This window comes from Salmo salar, chromosome 10, assembly GCF_965601325.2.
Source record: "Salmo salar chromosome 10, fSalSal1, whole genome shotgun sequence".
Classification (NCBI taxonomy): domain Eukaryota; kingdom Metazoa; phylum Chordata; class Actinopteri; order Salmoniformes; family Salmonidae; genus Salmo; species Salmo salar.
In genome coordinates, this window is record NC_138300.1 from 87,238,083 (window position 1) to 87,262,315 (window position 24,233).

The window sequence follows — 24,233 nt, forward strand, 5'->3', positions numbered from 1 at the left end:
CAACCCGGAGTCAAGGATGATTACCCAGCAATCCCAGCATTGATAATTTGACATACCATCATTAATGGATGGGCCTGTCTATAAGTGGGGGAGTGGAGAATTAGAGAGGAGACTTCTCATCTATAATCTAGAGACCCTCCCTCCCTCCCTCAGGTTTGAATATTTAATTTATATTCTCCTGGAGATACTGTCCACCTGGACCTCCTCTACATAGACTTATAGCTAGCTATGGTAATACATTATCCAGTTCATCTGAACCATGACAAGGAGAAGAGGCTTTGAATACACATTCCCCTACCTATTTATTTGGACAGTGAAGCTAAAACTTTTAATTTGGCTCTGTACTCCAGCATTTGGGATTTGAGATAAAATGTTTCATAGGATTTAGGATTTTATTAGGATGCCCATTAGCTGGGGTCCACACAGAACATAAAACATTACATAATACAGAACATGAATAAACAAGAACAGCTCAAGGACATAGCAACATACATTTAAATACAAAAATACCAAAGGTTTACAATTTACAATAAAAGTTACTCCAAAATGACATAATACATTATTTACCATTAATTTCTAACACAACATAATCTGAAACACAACCAAAACAAACTGCAAATGCATCCAACAAGTTTATAGAGCCACAAGCTAGTCATTGCGTTCTAGGAATATGGGACCAAATACTAAACTTTTGACTACTTATAATTGAATTTGTCTAAATACTTATTAAAAAACAAATGTTCAAATGGGGGGACTAGACAAAGAGATTTCATTTCTAAACGGTAATACAGATATGAATGAAAATATCCTCAAATAAAAGGTGACATGCTATACTGTCGTCTCATATAAAACATTTGATCTCAAATCCAAAATTCTCAAGTATATAGACAAATGTAACAATTTTTAGCTTCGCTGATTTGAACAGTGTTTCACAGGCAGGTTCCTACTCTCATCAAACCCACGCATATAAATATTTGCCTGTCGTCTCACTCTGTATACACATCACCTTACACAAACCTGACAAATGACCAGGTGTTGCTATGAATGGTTTATAAAAACAGTTGTTTGGGCTAATACAAATGTTTCCTAGATACACACTTTTGATTCAATTACCTACAACAGACTTTTGAAAATTTGACAATTTGGACAGTAACTGATCATATAACACACATTAATATACATTATTTCCTATGAAGTAAAAAAAAGATTGACTCATCCACCATCCTCTTTGTTTTTACAGCTTTTCCTTTTTTGTTACATGTACATTTTACATACATTGCACTTATTGTTTTACAATGTAGTTACATAGCAGGAATAACATAATTTCATATACATAACATCTGGATAGATAGTACTTTAACACATACGGTATACACCGATTGTTTCCGTGTGTATCAAGAATGGTCCACCACCCGAAGGACATCCAGACAACTTGACACAACTGTGGGAAGCATTGGAATCAACATGAGCCAGCATCCCTGTGAAATGCTTTCGACATATTGTAGCATCAATGCCCCGACAAATTGAGGCTGTTCTCAGGGCAAAAAACTCAATATTAGGAATGTGTTCTTAATGTTTTTTTTACACTCATTATACATTACAGTTGAAGTCGGAAGTTTACATACACTTAGGTTGGAGTCATTAAAACTTGCTTTTCAACCACTCCACAAATTTCTTGTTAACAAACTATAGTTTTGGCAAGTCGGTTAGGACATATACTTTGTGCATGACACAAGTCATTTTTCCAACAATTGTTTACAGACAGATTATTTCACTGTATCACAATTCTAGTGGGTCAGAAGTTTACATACACTAAGTTGACTGTGCCTTTAAACAGCTTGGAAAATTCCAGAAAATGATGTCATGGCTTTAGAAGCTTCTGATAGGCTAATTGACATCATTTGAGTCAATTGGAGGTGTACCTGTGGATGTGTTTCAAGGCCTACCTTCAAACTCAGTGCCTCTTTGCTTGACATCATGGGAAAATCAAAAGAAATCAGCCAAGGCCTCAGGAAAGAAATTGTAGATCTCCACAAGTCTGGTTCATCCTTGGGAGCAATTTCCAAACACCTGAAGGTACCATGTTCATCTGTACAAACAATAGTACGCAAGTATAATCACCATGGGACCACGCAGCCGTCATACCGCTCAGGAAGGAGATGCGTTCTGTCTCCTAGAGATGGATGTACTTTGCTGCGAAAAGTGCAAATCAATCCCAGAACAACAGCAAAGGACCTTGTGAAGATGCTGGAGGAAACAGGTACAAAGGTATCTATATCCATAGTAAAACAAGTCCTATATCGACATAACCTGAAAGGCTGCTCAGCAAGGAAGAAGCCACTGCTCCAAAACCCCCTTAAAAAAGTCAGACTACGGTTTGCAACTGCACATGGGGACAAAGATCGTACTTTTTGGAGAAATTTCCTCTGGTCTGATGAAACAAAAATAGAATTGTTTGGCCATAACGACCATCTGTTTGGATGAGAAAGGGGGAGGCTTGCAAACCGAAGAACACCATCGCAACCGTAAAGCACGGGGGTGGCAGCATCATGTTGTGGGGGTGCTTTGCTGCAGGAGGGACTGGTGCACTTCACAAAAAACATAGCATCACGAGGGAGGAAAATTATGTGGATATATTGAAGGAACATCTCAAGACATCAGTCAGGAAGTTAAAGCTTGGTCGCAAATGGTTCTTCCAAATGTACAATGACCCCAAGCATACTTCCAAAGTTGTGGCAAAATGGCTTAAGGACAACAAAGTCAAGGTATTGGAGTGGCCATCACAAAGCCCTGACCTCAATCCTATAGAACATTTGTGGGCAGAACTGAAAAAGCGTGTTCGAGCAAGGAGGCCTACAAACCTGACTCAGTTACACCAGCTCTGTCAGGAGGAATAGGCCAAAATTCACCCAACTTATTGTGGGAAGCTTGTGGAAGGCTACCCGGAACGTTTGACCCAAGTTAAACAATTTAAAGGCAATGCTACCAAATACTAATTGATTGTATGTAAACTTCTGACCCACTGGGAATGTAATGAAATAAATAAAAGCTGAAATAAATCATTCTCTCTACTATTATTCTGACATTACACATTCTTAAAATAAAGTGGTGATCCTAATTGACCTAAGACAGGGAATTTTTACTAGGATTACATTTCAGGAATTGTGAAAAACTGAGTTTAAATGTATTTGGCTAAGGTGTATGTAAACGTCCAACTTCAACTGTAGCTTGCCATTGGACGGGTGTGTGTATGGATGGCCATTATTTCCTGGGGTATACAAGGCTGCCAACAGACCAAGTATATTAAACATAGGGAGGAACACAGGTATACAAACATGCTGAGCTCAAAGAAAAACAATCATCCTGATAAACATCAAGATAACAGCCTATAGGATATAAAAACAATAAGAAAACAGAACGCAAGAAGCCTTCTTGCATCAACAGCCTGTATTATATGGCAGAATAAAAAGGACGATAAATAATGTAATTGTTTTTTCTATACTTACATAAAATCATAACACAGAGCAAAGATGTTTTGGGGATTGGTATTAGGCAGATTTGAGTATGATCCTATCAGCTACCTACACTGTATTTTAACACCTTTTGAAATAGAAGTCGCAACAATTATTTTCTTTATTTGGAGGATGGCATCACACACACACTTTACAGGCAATCTGTCCCTTGTTTTCAGCTTCACATTGCCAGGCAGAGGCAGGCAGGACCGTCAGCTACAGATGGGAAATGTAACGAGGCAGGGCCACTTTCTGCACGCTGTGCAAACATTAGCCTCGTAAATGATTATCACTGTCCCAGCACTGGGAGGCCACAGGCACTTATAGCCTGGCAATTCATGGAGGACAGTTGAGGAAGACAGGTAGGCAGGCACAGACATTCAGCATTCATCTCTTGATCTCTCTTCCTTTCAGCAGTGTCTAGTGTTAAACTACTAAGGAAACAATGCAAGGAGAAAACAAAATGTCCCTCTGATGACCATAAAGCTGTTCCCTAACAAATCATAGGTAGCTCCGTCTTCTCGGATGGCTCTTAATAAAACTAAACAGCGTGGAACTGATGACGACGCCAGTGTGACCACAGAGACTAACTGAGCTGGAAAGCCTCCATTATAGTCTCTCTAAAGGACCAGATTCAGAACACCATAACGATTTACTCCACAACATTCCCTCAACTGACCATTGGAAGTTCTTAAAATGTGGCTACAGTACTTGTTAGCAAAGGTTAAAGGAACAATCCAAGACTAACAGTATGTTTTAATGGATCCTTTTTATATCATTGTACTGTCATTTAGGTAGCTGTGATCCCAAGTACAACATTTTCAATATAGTTCCTTTCCCTCAGTCACAGGCCGGCAGTTCTGCTTGGTGAGTAGAAAGCTGCTCTCCAGAAATAGCTGTTTGTCAGTGATGAATGTGGGCCATGCTTCCTGTAGATGTACTGTATACATTCTGAGCATTGTATTTGTACAAGACCTCAGCTGAATCTGGTAATGAATGGTGCGGCTGTTGAACAAGTTCAGGAGACTTAAACCGTCATGGTCAAAACATATAGATTCAATGGTTGTAAAGATGGGGAGAGGTCTGTCCGTAATAAAGAGATGCTCAGCTTTTATGACACCGCCCTCCAAAAAGCAAGTCAAGCAGGCTCTAGTTTCTTCTTATCTTGATTATTGTCCAGTCGTGTGGTCGAGTGCTGCATGAAAATACATATAGTTAAGCAGCAGCTGGCCCAGAACAGAGCGGATGTAAGGCGTCTAGGTGTAGCAGGTAAGACGGAGTCAGGCGCAGGACACAGAGATGAGTAATTCACGTAACTTTACTCAAAACAACAAATATTTCAAGAAGGAAAATAATCAAGCTCACAAAGACAGACCCACTTACAATGAACAAACATGCACAAAACCATGGGGGAACCAGAGGGTTAAATAAGGAACATAATTATGGGAATGGAAACCAGGTGTGTACAATGAAGACAAAACAAATGGAAAATGAAAAGTGGATCGGTGGCGGCTAGAAAACCGGTGACGTCGACCACCGAACGAACAAGGAGAGGGACCAACTTCGGCGGAAGTCGTGACAGCGGCACGACATCTTGCTCTTCATTGTAATCAGAGGGCTAATAGAAATATGATGCATGCCAGTTTCTCTTGGCTAAGAGTTGTGGAGAGACTGACTGCATCACTTATTTTTATAAGAAACAATGTGTTGAAAATTCAAAAATGTTTGCATAGTCAACTTACACACAGCTCTGACACACACACTTACCCCACCAGATATGCCAACAAGGGTCTTTTCACAGTCCCCAAACACAGAACAAATTAAAGAAAGCGTACAGTATTATATAGAGCCATTATTGCATGGAACTCCCATCTCAAATTGCTGAAGTGAACAGCAAACCTGGTTTCAAAAAACAGATAAAGCAACACCCCATGGCACAACACCTCTCCCCTATTTGACCTAGATAGTTTGTGTGTATGTATTGATACGTAAGCTACGCGAGTCATTTTTAAATGCATGTAGTTCTGTCCTTGAGTTGTTCTTGTCTTGTGAAGGTAGGGAATAACATCTCCACTACGCTGATCCTCAACACAGTGGCCCCACAAGGGTGCGTGCTCAGCCCCCTCCTGTACTCCCTGTTCACCCATTACTGCGTGGCCACACACGTCTCCAACTCAATCATCAAGTTTGCATACGACACAACAGTAGTAGGCTTGATTACCTACAATGACGAGACAGTCTACAGGGAGGTGAGGGCCCTGGTGGACTGGTGCCAGGTAAATAACCTCTCCCTCAATGTCAACAAAACAAAGGAGCTGATGGAGGACTTCAGGAGACAGCAGAGGGACTACGCCCCCATCCACATCGACGAGACCACAGTGGAGAAGGGGAAAAGCTTCAAGTTCCTTGGCGTACACATCACTGGCAATCTGATGGTCCACCTACAGAGAGTGTGATGAAGACAGCACAACAGCGTCGCTTCAACCTGAACAGAGCCTTTTTGGCCCCTCACAGACCCTCACAAACTTTTACAGATGCACCATTGAGAGCATCTTGTTGGGCTGTATCACCGCCTGGTATGGCAACTGCACCGCCCGCAACTGCAGGGCTCTCTAGAGGGTGGTACCGTCTGCACAATGCATCACCGGGGGCACACTGTCTGCCCTCCAGGACACATACAGCCCCCGATGTCACAGGATGGCCAAAAAGGACATCAAGGACATCAACCACCCGAGCCACGGCCCGTTCACCCCGCTATCATCCAGAAGGCGAGGTCAGTACAGGTGCATCAAAGCTGGGACCGAATGACTGAAAAACAGCTTCTATCTCAAGGCCAACAGACTGTTAAATAGCAATCACTAGCTGGCCTCCACCCAGTACCCTGCCCTGAACTTAGTCATTGTCACTAGCTGGCTACCACCCGGTTACTCAACCCTGCACCTTAGAGGCTGCTGACCTATGTAAATAGACATATAATCAATGGTCACTTTAATAATGTTTACATACTGTATTCTAGTCAATGCCACTTCGACATTGCTCGTCGTAATATTTATATATTTCTTAATTCCATTCTTTTACCTTTAGATGTGTGTATTGTTGTGAAATGTTAGATACTACTGCACTGTTGGAACACAAGCATTTTGCTACACCTGCAATAAGATCTGCTAAATATGTGTATGTGACGAATAAAATTTGATTTGATTTAATGTTCTGTATTATGTCATGTTTCATGTTCTGTGTGGACCCCAGGAAAAGTAGCTGCTGCTTTTACAACAGCTAATGGGAATTCTAATAAAATACCAAATACCAATACCTTGCCATTTTTATTTATTTAACCTTTATTTAACTAAGCAAGTTGGTGAAGAACATTCTTATTTACAATGACAGCCTACTTGTAAATCCCCACCGGACAAACCCTCCCCTAACGATGCTGGGCCAATTGTGCTCCGCCCTATGGGACTCTCGATCACGGCCGGTTACAGCCTGGGATCGAACCCGGATCTGTAGTGACGCCTCTAGCACTGCGATGCAGTGCCTTAGACTGCTGCGCCCCTGTGGCACTGGAGAATGCCGATGGCTAAAATCAATTCATGCTGAAACGCACACACACTGACACACATATACATATGTCTATATTTCATCTTAAAAACATACTGAGGTACACAGTGAAGGAGTCGTCAGTCAGAGTAGCCCGTCGTGTCGTTCAAGCTGCCTGTGGAGCCGGTAGAGATTGACTGATGGACACACACTGCCCTTCAGTAACTAGCAAAGCAAATGACCTATGAAGACACAAATGACTGGCATCAAATAGTAAAACATACACAATACCTCTCTGGCATTCTCCATCTAATATCTTAAAAAAAAATACATGGTAAGGCACACAAGTTTAGGTATAAGTCTTTGATTAAGAGCATTGATGCATTGGAGGATGATAAGGTCATAGGGTTCATCCCAGTTTGACCCTGATGTCCTGGCTGTAAAAGAGCACCTGCAGTAGGATGGCCATGTCTATGAGGATCTGGACTGCCCCACACACCGAGAACTGGGACGGGCTGTGGTTCATCACGAAGTACGTCGTCTTGAAAATGTCTCCAGCAGTCCACAGCAGCACCATCTTCACACTGATACAAGAGAGACAATGAGAAAGAGTAAATATGTAGCAAGCTATGACAAAGAACATTGATTATCCACAATTTTATAAATGTTTAAGATCATTTTCCCTGTAAATAGCCATGTTATTTTCTACTTGTTATTCACTGTGTATTTATTCCTTGCGTCACTATTTATATTTTTATCTTACCTTTAACTCTGCATTGTTGGAAATGGACCCATAAGTAAGCATTTCATTGTTAGTCTACACCTATTGTCTACAAAGCATGTGACAAATAAAACGTAATTTAATTTAGATTTGACCCACATTTGGGAAAACAACTTCTGTTGTATACACGTAAAGATAGGCGCATCAATAAGCTGATGCCAGGACTCAACAGTATCATTGTTTCCTAAATGCAATCTGAAATCAGTACACAACAGAAAGTCTGAGGAGTAAAAGAGAACAGCAGATAAACAATCAATGAACAGAGTAAAGTGGCCAGCAAAACAATGATTGATCAGGCAGAGCGCTGCCTGGACATCAGCAGTGCAGGCTAATACCCTCAAGAGGAGCACAGCAGCTATCTACACATGAGCTCAGACAATACTCTAACTTCACTAAAGTTACAGCAAAACTTATTCAAAGAACATTTTGAGTGAGAATGATTACCATTGTGACAGAGAATGTGACAGAGAGAATGTGAGTTGAACTGAAGACAGACTGCTGAGAAGCAATTTAAGGCTTTATTGGAGAGTGATTCTATAGATTTGTTTACTGTGAGTTTGTGAGTCCACGTTGTCATGCAGATGAGATATTTTCGAAATGATCGTGTGTAAAACATATAAGTGCAGTATCAAAGGGTAAACAGTTTCTTATTAACTTAACAGCTGAGACTTGCGTTCACTGATCTGCTGATTTGTATTACGTGTTTATCAAACTTAAGTTGAGAGTTGATTCAAAGATACTGTATTTAACATCAGAAACCTGCTTGATTCACTCTCCTTTGATCAAAATGTTGAGTGATTGGCTGTTGTCTGGAGGAAAAACAAATCACTGAGGTCTTATTTATATTCAATGTCAAGCATATGTTATCAACTATTCTACAATTGAGTACATGTGTATATGCTTAGAGGTTTGTATGGGTTGAAATAAAGGTGAGGGCATGTGTATGTGGACACATCTATAGCATTCCCACAGGGAAATCCAGTCTTTTTGATGGGCTAAAAGTTTTCTGAATATGTCCTCTACCGCACAAGATGAGCTCTCCTTTCCAGCAGAAACCCTCCCACTAATCCCCCCCACTTAAATGTTAGATTTTTTTTTACATTCCCCCTCTCTTTTCTCTCCCGCCGTCCCCAAGTAATATTTGCTAATTTCTTTGCTCTAGAGACGGCAAACATCATTAACAAGGATGAATCATTAACGAGGTAATTAACAGGGGCGGGTCATCTGTACAAGAGCAGCACATCACAATGGAGACTTGTATATGTCACTTGTTAAGTCTTATTCAGTCAGTGTAGCTGAAGGGGAGGAGACAGGTTAAAGAAGGATTTTTGACAATTGAGACATGGATTGTGTGTGTGTGCCATTCAGAGGATGAATGGGCAAGACAAAAGATGTAATGCCTTTGAAAGGGATATGGTAGCAGGTGCCAGGCGCACCGGTGTGTGTGTGTCAGGAACTGCAACAGTTTCCCGTGTGTATAAAGAATGATCGACCACCCAAAGGACATCCAACCAACTTGACAACTGTGGGAAGCATTGTAGTCAACATGGGCCAGCATCCCTGTGGAACACTCAAGACACCTTGTAGAGTCCATGCCACAATGAATTGAGGCTGTTCTGAGGGCAAAAGGGGGTGCAACTCAATATTAATAAGGTGTTCATAATGTTTTGTACACTCTGTGTATGTAAATATGCTGTTCACAGACTACAGCTCAGCGTTCAACCCCATAGTTCCCACCAAGCTCATCACCAAGCTGGTGACCCTGAGACTTAACACCTCCCTCTGTTAAAAGATCCTGGACTTCCTGACAGGATGGCCCCAGGTGGTGAGGATAGACAACACCACCTCCGCCACGCTGACCCTAAACACAGGGGCCCCTCAAGGGTGTGTGCTTAGTCACCTCCTGTACTCACTGTTCACCCACGCATGACTCCAACATCAAGTTTGCTGATGACACAACTGTGGTAGGCCTGATCACTGATGGCGATGAGACAGCCTACAGGTAGGTCAGAGACTTAGTGTTAGTGTGGTGCCATGACAAAAACCTCTCCCTCAACGTCAGTAAGACCAACGAGCAGAACGTGACTACAGGAGAAGTAACCGAAAGTTTGCTAGTTCGAATACCGGATCTAACAAGGTGAGAAAAAATGATCTGTTGCTGTGCCCTTGAGCAAAGCACTTAACTCTAATTGCTCCAGGGGCGCTGTACAATGGCGACCCTGGCCGTGACCCCACTCCCTAAAATATCATTTTCCATCTCAAAAAACATTGCCCGGGTCATACCATCACTCTCCCAGCCAAATGCAGAGAAACTCATCCACACCTTTGATTTCTCTTTGATCAACTACAGCAATGCACTGTTTGGGGGCCTCCCAGCCAAATCACTACCGAAGCTCTCAATATTAGGAAAGTGTTCCTAATGTTTGATATACTCGGTGTACAGGATCGATTTCAAAATCGAATGGATTGAGCCCCACCTAAGTATGCAACCTCATCTCAATAGCGAGCCACCTGAAACTCTCCTCTACAGCCACTGCCTCAAGTCCCCAAAACCCATCTCCAAACTATGGGGGACCAAGCCTTCTGCTCCCTTGCCCCTCACCTATGGAATGCTCTCCCTAATAATCTGAGAGCCGCTCCATCAATCAAATTTCAATCAATCAAATGTATTTATAAAGCCCTTTTTACATCAGCCGATGTCACAAAGTGCTGTACAGAAACCCAGCCTAAAACCCCAAACAGCAAGCAATGCAGATGTAGAAGCACAGTGGCTTGGAAAACTCCCTAGAAAGGCAGGAACGTAGGAAGAAACCTAGAGAGGAACCAGGCTATGAGGGGTGGCCAGTCCTCTTTTTTTTCACCTTTATTTAACCAGGTAGGCTAGTTGAGAACAAGTTCTCATTTACAACTGCGACCTGGCCAAGATAAAGCAAAGCAGTGTGACACAGACAACAACACAGAGTTACACATGGAGTAAACAATAAACAAGCCAATAACACAATAAACAAGTCAATGACACAGTAGGGAAAAAAGAAAGTCTATATACAGTGTGTGCAAAAGGCATGAGGAGGTAGGCAATAAATAGGCCATAGGAGCGAATAATTACAATTTAGCAGATTAACACTGGAGTGATAAATGAGCATATGATGATGTGCAAGTAGAAATACTAGTGTGCAAAAGAGCAGAAAAGTAAATAAAATAAAAACAGTATGGGGATGAGGTAGATAGATTGGGTGGGCAATTTACAGATGGACTATGTACAGCTGCAGCGATCGGTTAGCAGCTCAGGTAGCTGATGTTTAAAGTTGGTGAGGGAAATAAAAGTCTCCAACTTCAGCGATTTTTGCAATTCGTTCCAGTCACTGGCAGCAGAGAACTGGAAGGAAAGGCGGCCAAATGAGGTGTTGGCTTTGGGGATGATCAGTGAGATATACCTGCTGGAACGTGTGCTACGGGTGGGTGTTGTTATCGTGACCAGTGAACTGAGATAAGGCGGAGCTTTACCTAGCATAGACTTATAGATGACCTGGAACCAGTGGGTCTGGCGACGAATATGTAGCGAGGGCCAGCCAACTAGAGCATACAGGTCGCAGTGGTGGGTGGTATAAGGTGATTTGGTAAGAAAACGGATGGCTCTGTGATAGACTGCATCCAGTTTGCTGAGTAGAGTAATGGAAGCTATTTTGTAGATGACATCGCCGAAGTCCAGGATCGGTAGGATAGTCAGTTTTACTAGGGTAAGTTTGGCGGCGTGAGTGAAGGAGGCTTTGTTGCGAAATAGAAAGCCGATTCTAGATTTGATTTTGGATTGGAGATGTTTAATATGAGTCTGGAAGGAGAGTTTACAGTCTAACCAGACACCTAGGTATTTATAGTTGTCCACATATTCTAGGTCGGAACCGTCCAGGGTGGTGATGCTAGTCGGGTGGGCAGGTGCGGGCAGCGAACGGTTCTGGCTGTGACAGTGTGGAGATTATAACAGAACACGGCCAAGATGTTCAAACATTCATAGATGACCAGCAGGGTCATATAATAATAATAATAATCACAGTGGTTGTAGAGGGTGCAACAGGTCAGCACCTCAGGAGTAAATGTCAGTTGGCTTTTTATAGCCGATCATTCAGAGAGAGACTGCAGGTGTGGTAGAGAGAGAGAGCTTCGAAAACAGCCGGTCCGGGACAAGGTAGCACATACAGTGAACGGGTCAGGGTTCCATAGCCGCAGGCAGAACAGTTGAAACTGGAGCAGCAGCACGACCAGGTGGACTGGGGATCACTCAACTTTTAAAACGGGCCTTAAATCCCTCTTCTACATACTTTTTTTCATAGTCCTAGTCCCAATCTAAAATATATTTAGCACCTATCCAACTATTGCAATTTTACCTGCCTCGATTGTAAATGTATTTAGTTATTGTATATATCATTAAAAAAAAAAAATTGCTCAGAAGACGGGGTGGTATCCAGATTCTCAAACCGTCATACCATTTCTGTACCACACCATGGTATATGGTATTACTGAATTTGCATACAAGGGGCGCTATTTTTGACGCACAAAACAATTAAGGCAACAGGGATCTTGATCGAGGAGGGGATTGAATGTCTCTGCTATAACCCGAGAAGCTTGATCTTAACATCTAGCCATTTAGCTAGCAAGTTAGCAAACCAAAAGCATAGCTGGGGCCCTGAGCTGGACATAATTTATCTGACACATCTTAGATTTCTTATGGTTATACTTAACTTATAGTTAGAAGCAATGGCATAGCACACACCCCCACAGCACCCACAAGGTGGGGGTGTCCCCAAAACCCCCCCAAATTTATATTTTGAAATATCCTGGTATAGAGTATATCGTCCAAGCCTACTCAGTAGAGCTTTGAGATAACTAATTAAAAGCGCTACTGAAATTAAATGTATTAATATTATGATAGTTGCTGTCACAAACTCCAAACACTACACAGTTGTTACTGCCTAGTTGGATATACATTTCCCATTGAGAAAACTATTTCTGTATTTACAACATTCATATAAATACATTTTTATCCGGTTTTTGCTTTGGTGGACTTTATTTTTTATTTATTTACATTTGTCAATAAAACTCATGAATGAAACTATTTATGTCAAATTGTTCTTCTCGTAACCCTGGTTGTCCTGAAAAGAAAATTGTTAAATACTTAATTGTGAGGCTGAACATAAGACATCCAGATAAATGCCGATTTTTGCTCAGGTCTCAGGACTGATAGGGTTATGATGGTCCACACACACCCACACTGTTGTGAAGAGAGCACAACAGCACCTCTTACCCTAGGGAGGCTGAAAAGATTTGACATGATCCTCAAAGGTTTCTACGGCTGCTACAGTACATCAAGAGCATCTTGACTGACTGCATCACTGCTTGGTATGGCAAATGCAGCACTCTCAACCGCAAAGCACTACAGAGGGTGGTGTGGACAGCCCAGTACTTCACTTGGGCCAAGCTCCCTGCCATCCAGGACCTCTACATTAGGAGGTGTCAAAAGAAGGCCCGAAAAATGCCAGACTCCAGCCACCCAAGCCATAGACTGTTCACTCTGCTACCATCTGGCAAATGGTAGCGGAGCATCAGGTAACCATTAATTAACTATCTGCCCTGACTCCACCTTTCAGCAACTCTATGCACACTCAGAAGATACACACATATATTCATATATATATATATACACTGCTCAAAAAAATAAAGGGAACATTTAAACAACACAATGTAACTCCAAGTCAATCACACTTCTGTGAAATCAAACTGTGCACTTAGGAAGCAACACTGATTGACAATACATTTCACATGCTGTTGTGCAAATGGAATAGACAACAGGTGGAAATTATAGGCAATTAGCAAGACACCCCCAATAAAGGAGTGGTTCTGCAGGTGGGGACCACAGACCACTTCTCAGTTCCTATGCTTCCTGGCTGATGTTTTGATCACTTTTGAATGCTGGCCGTGCTTTCACTCTAGTGGTAGCATGAGACGGAGTCTACAACCCACACAAGTGGCCCAGGTAGTGCAGCTCATCCATAATGGCACATCAATGCGAGCTGTGGCAAGAAGGTTTGCTGTGTCTGTCAGCGTAGTTTCCAGAGCATGGAGGCGCTACCAGGAGACAGGCCAGTACATCAGGAGATGTGGAGGAGGCCGTAGGAGGGCAACAACCCAGCAGCAGGACCGCTACCTCCGCCTTTGTGCAAGGAGGAGCAGGAGAAGCACTGCCAGAGCCCTGCAAAATGAAATCCAGCAGGCCACAAATGTGCATGTGTCTGCTCAAACGGTCAGAAACAGACTCCATGAGGGTGGTATGAGGGCCCGATGTCCACAGGTGGGGGTTGTGCTTACAGCCCAACATCGTGCAGGACGTTTGGCATTTGCCAGAGAACACCAAGAATGGCAAATTCGCCACTGGCGCCCTGTGCTCTTCACAGATGAAAGCAGGTTCACACTGAGCACGTGACAGACGTGACAGAGTCTGGAGACGCCGTGGAGAACGTTCTGCTGCCTGCAACATCCTCTAGCATGACCGGTTTGGCGGTGGGTCAGTCATGGTGTGGAGTGGCATTTCTTTGGGGGGCCGCACAGCCCTCCATGTGCTCGCCAGAGGTAGCCTGACTGCCATTAGGTACCGAGATGAGATCCTCAGACCCCTTGTGAGACCATATGCTGGTGCGGTTGGCCCTGGGTTCCTCTTAATGCAAGACAATGCTAGACCTCATGTGGCTGGAGTGTGTCAGCAGTTCCTGCAAGAGGAAGGCATTGATGCTATGGACTGGCCCACCCGTTCCCCAGACCTGAATCCAATTGAGCACATCTGGGACATCATGTCTCGCTCCATCCACCAACGCCACGTTGCACCACACACTGTCCAGGAGTTGGCGGATGCTTTAGTCCAGGTCTGGGAGGAGATCCCTCAGGAGACCATCCGCCACCTCATCAGGAGCATGCCCAGGCGTTGTAGGGAGGTCATACAGGCACGTGGAGGCCACACACACTACTGAGCCTCATTTTGACTTGTTTTAAGGACATTACATCAAAGTTGGATCAGCCTGTAGTGTGGTTTTCCACTTTAATTTTGAGTGTGACTCCAAATCCAGACCTCCATGGGTTGATAAATTGGATTTCCGTTGATTATTTTTGTGTGATTTTGTTGTCAGCACATTCAACTATGTAAAGAAAAAAGTATTTAATAAGATTATTTATTTCATTCAGATCTAGGATGTGTTGTTTAAGTGTTCCCTTTATTTTTTTGAGCAATATATATATATATATATATTCATATATATATATATACATACATACACAGTACCGTTCAAAAGTGTGGAGTCACTTAGAAATGTCCTTGTTTTTGAAAGAAAAACACATTTTTTGTCCATTAAAATAACATCAAATTGATCAGAAATACTGTGTAGACATTGTTCATGCTGGAAACGGCTGATTTTTTATGGAATATCTACATAGGCGTACAGAGGCCCATTATTATCAACCGTCACTCCTGTGTTCCAATGGCACGTTGTGTTAGCTAATAGTTGAGTATCTGGAGCATCAGCATTTGTGGGTTCGATTAAAGGCTCAAAATGGCTAGAAACAAATACTTTTTTCTGAAACTCGTCAGTCTATTCTTGTTCTGAGAAATGAAGGTTATTCCATGCGAGAAATTGCCAAGAAACTGAAGATCTGGTACAACGCTGTGCACTACTCCTATCACAGAACAGCGCAAGCTGTCTCTAACCAGAATAGAAAGAGGAGTGGGAGGCCCCGGTGCACAACTGAGCAAGAGGACAACTACATTAGAGTGTCTAGTTTGAGAAACAGACGCCTCACAAGTCCTCAACTGGCAGCTTCATTAAATAGTACCTGCAAAACACCAGTCTCAACGTCAACAGTGAAATGGTGACTCCGGGATGCTGGCCTTCTAGGCAGAGTTCCTTTGTCCAGTGTCTGTGTTCTTTTGCCCATCTTAATCTTTTCTTCTTATTGGCCAGTCTGAGATATGCCTTTTTCTTTGCAACTCAGTCTAGAAGGCCAGCATCCCGGAGTCGCTTCTTCAATGTTGACGTTGAGACTGGGGTTTTGCGGGTTCTATTTAATGAAGCTGTCAGTTGAGGACTTGTGAGGCGTCTATACACTACATACGCACACATAAATACACACGCATCATATGCTGCTGCTACTCCGTTCTTTATTTTACTTGTATTATTATCTATCCTGATGCCTAGTCAATTTACACTGCCATGTACATACAGTGCCTTCAGAAAGTATTCACACCCTTAGAATTTTTCCACATTTTGTTATGTTACAGCCTGAATTTAAAATTGATTACATTTCGATTTTGTGTCACTGATCTACACACAATACCCCATAATGTCAAAGTGGAATTAAGTTGTTATAAATGTTTACAAATTAACTAAATGAAAAGCTGAAATGTCTTGAGTCAATAAGTGTTCAATCCTTTTGTTATGGCAAGCATAAATAAGTTCAGAAGTAAAAATGTGCTTAAGAAGTCAGATAAGTTGCATAGACTCCCTGTATGCAATAATTGTTTAAAATTATTTTTAAATGACTACCCCATCTCTATACTCCACACATACAAATAGTTCCCAAAGCTGAGCAGCGAATTTTAAGCACAGGTTCAACCACAAAGACCATGTAGGTTTTCCTGCGGTTCGCAAATGACACCTATTGGTATATTGGTAAGAAAAGTTGACATTAAATATCCCATTGAGCATGGTGCAGTTATTTATTTGGATGGTGTATTAATACACCCAGTGTTATGGGTATGTCATGCCCTGATCGGTTTCACCTCTGTGCTTGTCTCCACCCCCCTCCAGGTGTCGCCCATCTTCCCCATCATCCCGTGTATTTATACCTGTGTTTTAAATCAAGTTACACCAAGTATATAAAACATTAAGAACACCTTCCTAATATTGAGCTCCCCCCTCTTTTGCACTCAGAACAGCCTCAATTCGTCAGGGCATAGACTCTACAAGGTGTCGAAAGCGTTCCACAGGGATGCTGGCCCATGTTTACCGCATTGCTTCCCACAGTTGTATCAAGTTGGCTGGATGTCCTTTGAGTGGTGGACCTTTCTTGATACACACGGGAAACTGTTGAGCATGAAAAACCTAGTCGTGTTACAGTTCTTGACAAAACCAGTGCGTCTGGCACCTACTACTATACCCCGTTCAAAGGCACTTAAATCTTTTGTCTTGTCCATTCACCCTCTGAATGGCACACATGTCTCAATTGTCTCAATTGTCTCAAGGCTTAAAAATCCTCCTGTAACCTGTCTCCTCCCCTTCATCTACACTGATTGAAGTGGATTTGAGAGCAATAAGGGATCATAGCTTTCACCTGGATTCACCTGGTCAATCTAGGTCATGTGAAGAGCAGGTGTCCTTAATGTTTTGTACACTCAGTTTTATTTTCCATTAATCATAATTTGTTATACAACAAAATATGGGCAAGTCAAGGGGTGTGAAAATTTTCTGAAGGCACTGTATCTACCTCAAATACCCCTGCACATTGATCTGGTACTGGTACTCCCTGTATATAGCAAAATGTTTGTGTATTTTAATCCTTGTGATAATATTATTATTTTAACTCCGCATCGTTGGGCAGGGCAAGTAAGCAAGCATTTCATGGTTAAGTCTACACCCATTGTATTCGGTGCATGTGACAAATAAAATTGTACTTGATTTGACACACAAATGTCACACACAGTACATACATACAGTTGAAGTCGTAAGTTTACATACACTTAGGTTGGAGGAGTCATTAAAACTTGCTTTTCAACCACTCCACAAATTTCTTGTTAACAAACTATAGTTTTGGCAAGTCGGTTAGGACATCTACTTTCCAACAATTGTTTACAGACAGATTATTTCACTTATAATTAACTATATCACAATTCCAGTGGGTCAGAAATTTACATACACTAAGTTGACTGTGCCAATAAACAGCTTGGAAAATTCCAGAAAATGTCATGGCTTTAGAAGCTTCTGATAGGCATCATTTGGCATCATTTGGGTCAATTGAAGGTGTACCTGTGGATGTATTTCAAGGCCTACCTTCAAACTCAGTGCCTCTTTGCTTGACATCATGGGAAAATCAAAAGAAATCAGCCAAGACCTCAGAAAAACAATTGTAGACCTCCACAAGTCTGGTTCATCATTGGGAGCAATTTCCAAACGCCTGAAGGTACCACATTCATCTGTACAAACAATAGTACGCAAGTATAAACATCATGGGACCACACAGCTGTCATACCGCTCAGGAAGGAGACGCGTTCTGTCTCCTAGAGATGAACGTACTTTGGTGTGAAAAGTGCAAATCAATCTCAGAACAACAGCAAAGGACCTTGTGAAGATGCTGGAGGAACCATGTACAAAAGTATCTATATTCAAAGTAAAACGAGTCCTATATTGACATAACCTGAAAGGCTGCTCTGCAAGGAAGAAAAAAGCCAGACTACGGTTTGCAACTGCACATGGCGACAAAGATCATACTTTTTGCAGAAATGTCCTCTAGTCTGATGAAACTAAAATAGAACTGTTTGGCCATACTCACCATCGTTATGTTTGGAGGAAAAAGGGGGAGGCTTGCAAGCCGAAGAACACCATCCCAACTGTGAAGCACAGGGGTGGCAGCATCATGTTGTGGGGGTGCTTTGCTGCAGGACAGACTGGTGCACTTCACAAAATAGATGGCATCATGAGGGAGGAAAATTATGTGGATATATTGAAGCAACATCTCAAGACATCAGTCATGAAGTTAAAGCTTGGTCACAAATGGGTCTTCCAAATGGACAATGACCCCATGACAACTTTCAAAGTTGTGGCAAAATGGCTTATTGGAGTGGCCATCACAAAGCCCTCACCTCAATCCTATAGAACATTTTTGGGCAGAACTGAAAAAAAGTGTGTGCGAGCAAGGAGGCCTACAAACCTGACTCAAGAGGAATGAGCCAAAATTCACCCAACTTATTGTGGGAAGCTTGTGGAAGGCTACCTGAAACGTTTGACCCAAGATAAACAATTTAAAGGCAATGCTACCAAATACTAATTGAGTGTATGTAAACTTCTGACCCAACTGAAATAAATCATTCTCTATACTATTATTCAGACATTGCACATTTTTTAAATAAAGTGGTGATCCTAACTGACCTAAGACAGGGAATTTTTACTAGGATTAAATGTCAGGAATTGTGAAAAACTGAGTTTAAATGTATTTGGCTAAGGTGTATGTAAACTTCCGACTTCAACTGTACACACTTAAACAGTCATGTCACTTGTCCTGTGGATCAACAGGAGATGAAAGTAATACTGAGTAAACAATTGATCGTGGCCTTGGGGGCCCTTTGTAGGTAGGAGAAGTGATTATGGTATTGATTAGAAATACTGAAAGCGCTTTCTCTACCCCCTCACTAGTCCTGACAAGTCCCCTATTGATCCCATCTAACCTGACACCTTCATCTGACCTAAGTGGCAGAGCATAGGAGAGAACAGAGAGAGAGGGAGAGAGAGTGAAGGAAAGAACAGAAAAGACGTGTGAGAGCGAGAACGTGTGTGTGCGAGACGGAGAAAGAGATTAGACACCTAATCTTCATCTCCAAAATATATATTTATCTCACGCAAACACAGACTTCACAAACACAGTGTCAGCAAATCTCTCTATACACCACTACACCAGAGGCAGAGAGAGCAGGGGGATATAGTGGTGCAGATGCCAAGGATAGACGACAGAGAGACAAATGGAGGGAGGGTGTGAGTGAGGTGATAGAGGCTGGCCTGATTGGTACCTGGCTCTGGTTGTAATTGTACTCTGTGTTGAGCCAGAGCTGTCAGCCCTCATATTAGCTTCTCTTTTGGAGGCCTGGGATAGATGGAGCATCTGAAAGGTTGCAGCGGCGCTAAGAGTGCAGATAGCGACATTTACAGTAAACTCCTCCTGAACTTCCTCAGAGCCATCAGAGGAGTTAGACCACCTGACCAGCAATCCCCTCGGCTCCCTGCATCAGGGCTCATCTTTTCCGTCCTTCTTTCTGAGCCTCTGAGCTAATTACTGTACTGACGGGGGGAGGAGTGGGGGAGAAGAGAGGAGAGACGGAGCCGAGGAAATAAGTGAGGGGAGAGGTGGAGGAGAGGAGAGTGGAAGAAAGGAAAGGAAGGACAGGAGAGAAGAGAAGAGGAAAGAGGGAGGTTATGAGGAAGGGGAGGGAAAGGAGGAGTCTGGGAGGGACACTATTAAAGCAGCTCTGTTCAAACCACTGCAGTCACATTGAGACGCGTCTCTCATTCCCCTGCTCTCCCTCTCTCTCCCCCTCGCTGAGGAGGCGACTGACACACAGCAGTCTAATGTGGGCAGAGATTTACAGGGCTGCTCCAGGGAAGTCAACCCAGTGAGAAGACTCAATCTAGGACACTCTTAACACTCTCAGTGGCCTCTCATAGGGCAGAGGTCATTGGCATAGTAGACAGTGGTTCACAATGTCATGTGTCCAGCCCTATTGTAATCTGTTTTGAGGTAGACAGCAAACAGTAGGCTGCTGCTTTAATGCCCTGTCTGTAATGTTACCATTGAGAATTCAGACACGTTTTCCAAATTAAATTAAATTACGAACAAAACTGCTGTTTCTGTGGACACAAAGACTGCCCTGAGAGAGACTAGAATGTAACTGTTAATGGGGTCATATTAATGCTAGCCAGCTAATGTACTACAGTGCTGTTTCTCAGAGTCAGACATGGTTCAGCACCAGAGTCTGGTGTGATTACCCAGAGAAAGGCCTTCAGTTGAAACAGTATTACATCGCTACTTGGTGGAGTGAATAACCGTGGGACCGCAGACATCCACACCATTTTCCCAGTGGGGGTCATAGAGGAGCAGAAATCAAAAGGCACAGCAGGGGAAAAAGATTCTGCTCTTAACCCAAAGGATGAAATATGCATGCGTATCGATTGTCAGGAAGCAAACACTGGAAGGTCCGCAAACTGCCAGAGAAAGATGGATCTGCTTTCCCAAACGAAGGAGGGGGAGAGTTTGCCCTCAGACATTTCACATTCTTTACAAGAAAGTAAATAAGTCCACATTCAGGTGAGACAGCCAAAAAGGGACCCTTGACTGTGCAAATTTCCATCCATAAAAATAGTGTACAAATATTGTTGCCAGATCCTCAAAGCACAGATTTTCATAAAACTGCAGTCATTGTTCTGCCCAGTAATAGAAGAAACACTTGCATATGCATGCAGAGTGACACTTTCTAATTCCCAGCTTTAATGTATTAGTCAAACTTCTGTTATCAACGGCCCCAGCGAGAAGCATGGTCAAGATGAAGGGAAGAGGAGTACGAGGAGGAATACTGATACAGAAGAGGTACAGATTACAGGTAAAATGAGCAGAATAAAAAGTGTTGTTCACATTAAACCTAAAACCATTAAAATATTTATGTCAATAATTAAATTCTCAGTGCAAAAAGCTAACAGCAGGGTATTTAAAAAAAAAATGTAGATCAATTTTTTTTATATATATAAGTAAAGACAAACTACTACAAAACTGAAATCCGGGACCTAAAGAAGAAAACTCCCAAGGAATGGTGGGATTTCATTAACAAAGGACTGGGACCAAAGAAACATCAGGAGGGAGAATACAGGTTGAGGGAATTGAAGACGACAACGTGGCTGATGTTTTTAATGTATTTTTTTGCTGAGGCGTGGACAAGCACCACACCTCTTGCCATTTTCCCCCTGCCCATGCCTACAAGGTAGGTTGAGCTGTGCAGCATTGGTTAGATAAAGCAAGCTCTGACCAGACTCAGCCCACGTAAAGCGTGTGGACCTGATGGCATTCCAGCCTGGCCACTAAAAGAGCAGAAGATCTAGCTCCTGTTATCACACACATACTGTAGTTAACACCTCCTACTGGCAGCGGACTGTTCCTGCTGCCTGGAAGACTGCCAATGTGTGTCCCATACCTAAAGTGTCAAACCTATGTACAGCGAGTGACTGGAGGCCCATCTGTCTAACTTCATGCCTTGGAAAAATCCAGGAGAGCTTCATCATTAAAAAAAACAGTTTTATCTGAGTGCACGAATCAGTATGCCTGCCTACCAAAGTCCAGTACTACTACCCTTGTGAAAGACTCCAGAAAACCAACAATGGGTGTTACTTGCTGATATGTCCAAAGCCTTTGATCAAGTAGATCACGCAAAGCTCCTGCAACATCTATCTGACATTGAACTGTGTCCAAGGTTACTAGTCTGGCCCCACAACTACACCACCGGAAGAAGGCGATGGCTAATGGCACATTTAGCCAATGGTCAGAGGTCACCTCTTTTATTTATTTATTTTACCTTTATTTAACTAGGCAAGTCAGTTAAGAACAAATTCTTATTTTCAATGACAGCCTAGGAACAGTGGGTTAACTGCCTTGTTCAGGGGCAGAACGACAGATCTGTGCCATGTCAGCTCGGGGATTTGAACTTGCAACCTTTCGGTTACTAGTCCAACGCTCTAACCACTAGGCTACGCTGCCGGGATCCCTTAGTGACATGCATAAAAAGAGCCTCTGTGGTTTGCATGGCCGACGGGAGCCCAGGCAGAGGAAGGAGGCGACAAGCTTTGGAAAACCGGTCCACAACAATGAGAACGGTGGTGTTCCCCTAGGAGGGGGGAAGGTCAGTGACAAAGTCCACAGAGAGGTGAGACCAGGGTCATTGTGGAACTGGCAGGGGAAGGCGCTTTCAATAAGGGAGGTGTCTGGGTGTCTGACTGAGCACAGATGGAGCAGGAAGAGATGTAAACAAAGATGTCCCTAGCCGAGGTGGGCTACCAGTACTTCTCAGACAGGCAGGCGATGGTACGACTTATCCCAGGATGACCCGACACAGACGCCGTGTGCGCCCAGGTAAGGAGGCTGTCCCGCACACCCGTGGGCACGTAGGCTCTGTTCTCCGGGCACTGTGCAGGTGCGGGTTCCATGCGGGTTCCATCCATACCACTGGCGCAATGATACAGAATGGAGGGATGATGGGGGTCTCCTCTCCTCTGTGTCATAGAGGCGAGACAGGGCGTCCGCCTTTATGTTCTTCGAGCCTGGCCTATAGGAAAGCGTGAATTGGAACCTGGTGAAGAATAGAGCCGACCTGGCCTGTCTCTGGTTTAGCCTCTTTGCTGCCCTGATGTTCTCCAGGTTGCGGTGGTCCGTCCACACCAGGAAAGGGTGTTTGGACCCCTCCAGCCAGTGCCTCCACGCCTTCAGAGCCTTATTGACCGTCAAGAGTTCCCAGACCCCTATATCGTAGTTCCTCTCGGCGGGGCTCAGCGGCTTGGAGTAGAAGGCACAGGGCGTATAGCTTTGGAAGGTTTCCAATGCGCTGGGACAGCACTGCCCCGACTCCTACTTCGGAGGCATCCACCTTCGACGATGAAGGGGAGTGAGGTGTTGGGATGTGCCAGCACGGGAGCAGTGGTGAAGCGTGCCTTCAATGTCTTGAACATCCTCTCCGCCGTCCAACGAAGCCGCTGGGGACCTCCTCTCAGCAGGGAGGTAAGAGGCGCGACCACCGTGCTGAAGCCCCAGATGAACCTCCGGAAATAGTTGGTGAACCCCAGGAATCGCTGGACTGCTTTCACGGAGTTAGAGATGGGCAATGATCTGACTGCATTGACGCGTTGCTCCTCCATCTCCACTCCCTTCGTGGATATGAGGTAGCCCAAAAAGCACACGGACTGCTGGAAAAACAATCATTTCTCATGTTTGACATATAGATCATGCGCCAACCGTCTTCCCAGCACAGACTTGACTAACGAGACATGCTGGGCACAGTCAGCAGAATAGACCAAAATGTTGTCTATATAAAGCACTACGCCTGTCCCAGCATGTCCGGAAACACTTCGTTAATAAAGGCCTGGAAGACTGAAGGAGCATTAGTCAGGCCAAAAGGCATTACGAAATACTCGTATTGGCCCGTGGTCGTGGAAAAGGCCGTTTTCCATTCGTCGCCTGCACGAATGCGCACCAGATTGTAGGCGCTCTTCAAGTCCAGCTTCATGAAGTACTGCGCCCCATGCATTTGTTCGATGATGGTTGGGATAAGGGGTAAAGGATAGCTGAACTTGACGGTGGCTTTATTCAAAGTTCGATAATCAATGCAGGGGCGCAGTCCCCCATCTTTCTTTTTAACAAAAAATAAGCTCGAAGAGGCTGGTGACGTAGAGGGGAAGATAAAACCCTGCCGGAGGCTCTCCTGTACGTAGATCTCCATGGCCTTGGTCTCAGCATAGGAGAAGTGATAGACGTGTCCTCTCGGGAGGGCTGCGTCAGACAGCAGGTCAAGGGCACAGTCCCAGGGGCGATGAGGAGGCAGGCGTGTAGCCTGAGCTGATCGAGTG

At 43.5% G+C, this 24,233-nt stretch overlaps 1 protein-coding gene across 3 annotated transcripts in view; it reads right to left on the reverse strand.

The window, feature by feature from the left end:
* Nucleotides 1-373: 373 nt before the first annotated feature.
* Nucleotides 374-24,233, reverse strand: part of LOC106560875 (solute carrier family 66 member 2) — an 87,198-nt gene continuing 63,338 nt past the window's right edge. For 2 of the 3 annotated variants that reach the window (XM_014124261.3, XM_014124262.3), the window contains exon 5: nucleotides 374-7,633. In XM_014124261.3, the coding sequence (XP_013979736.1) occupies nucleotides 7,459-7,633 (175 nt within the window). In that variant the 3' untranslated portion in view covers nucleotides 374-7,458. The remainder of the gene's footprint in view (nucleotides 7,634-24,233) is intronic. The other variant, XM_014124263.3, reaches the window with a different exon arrangement.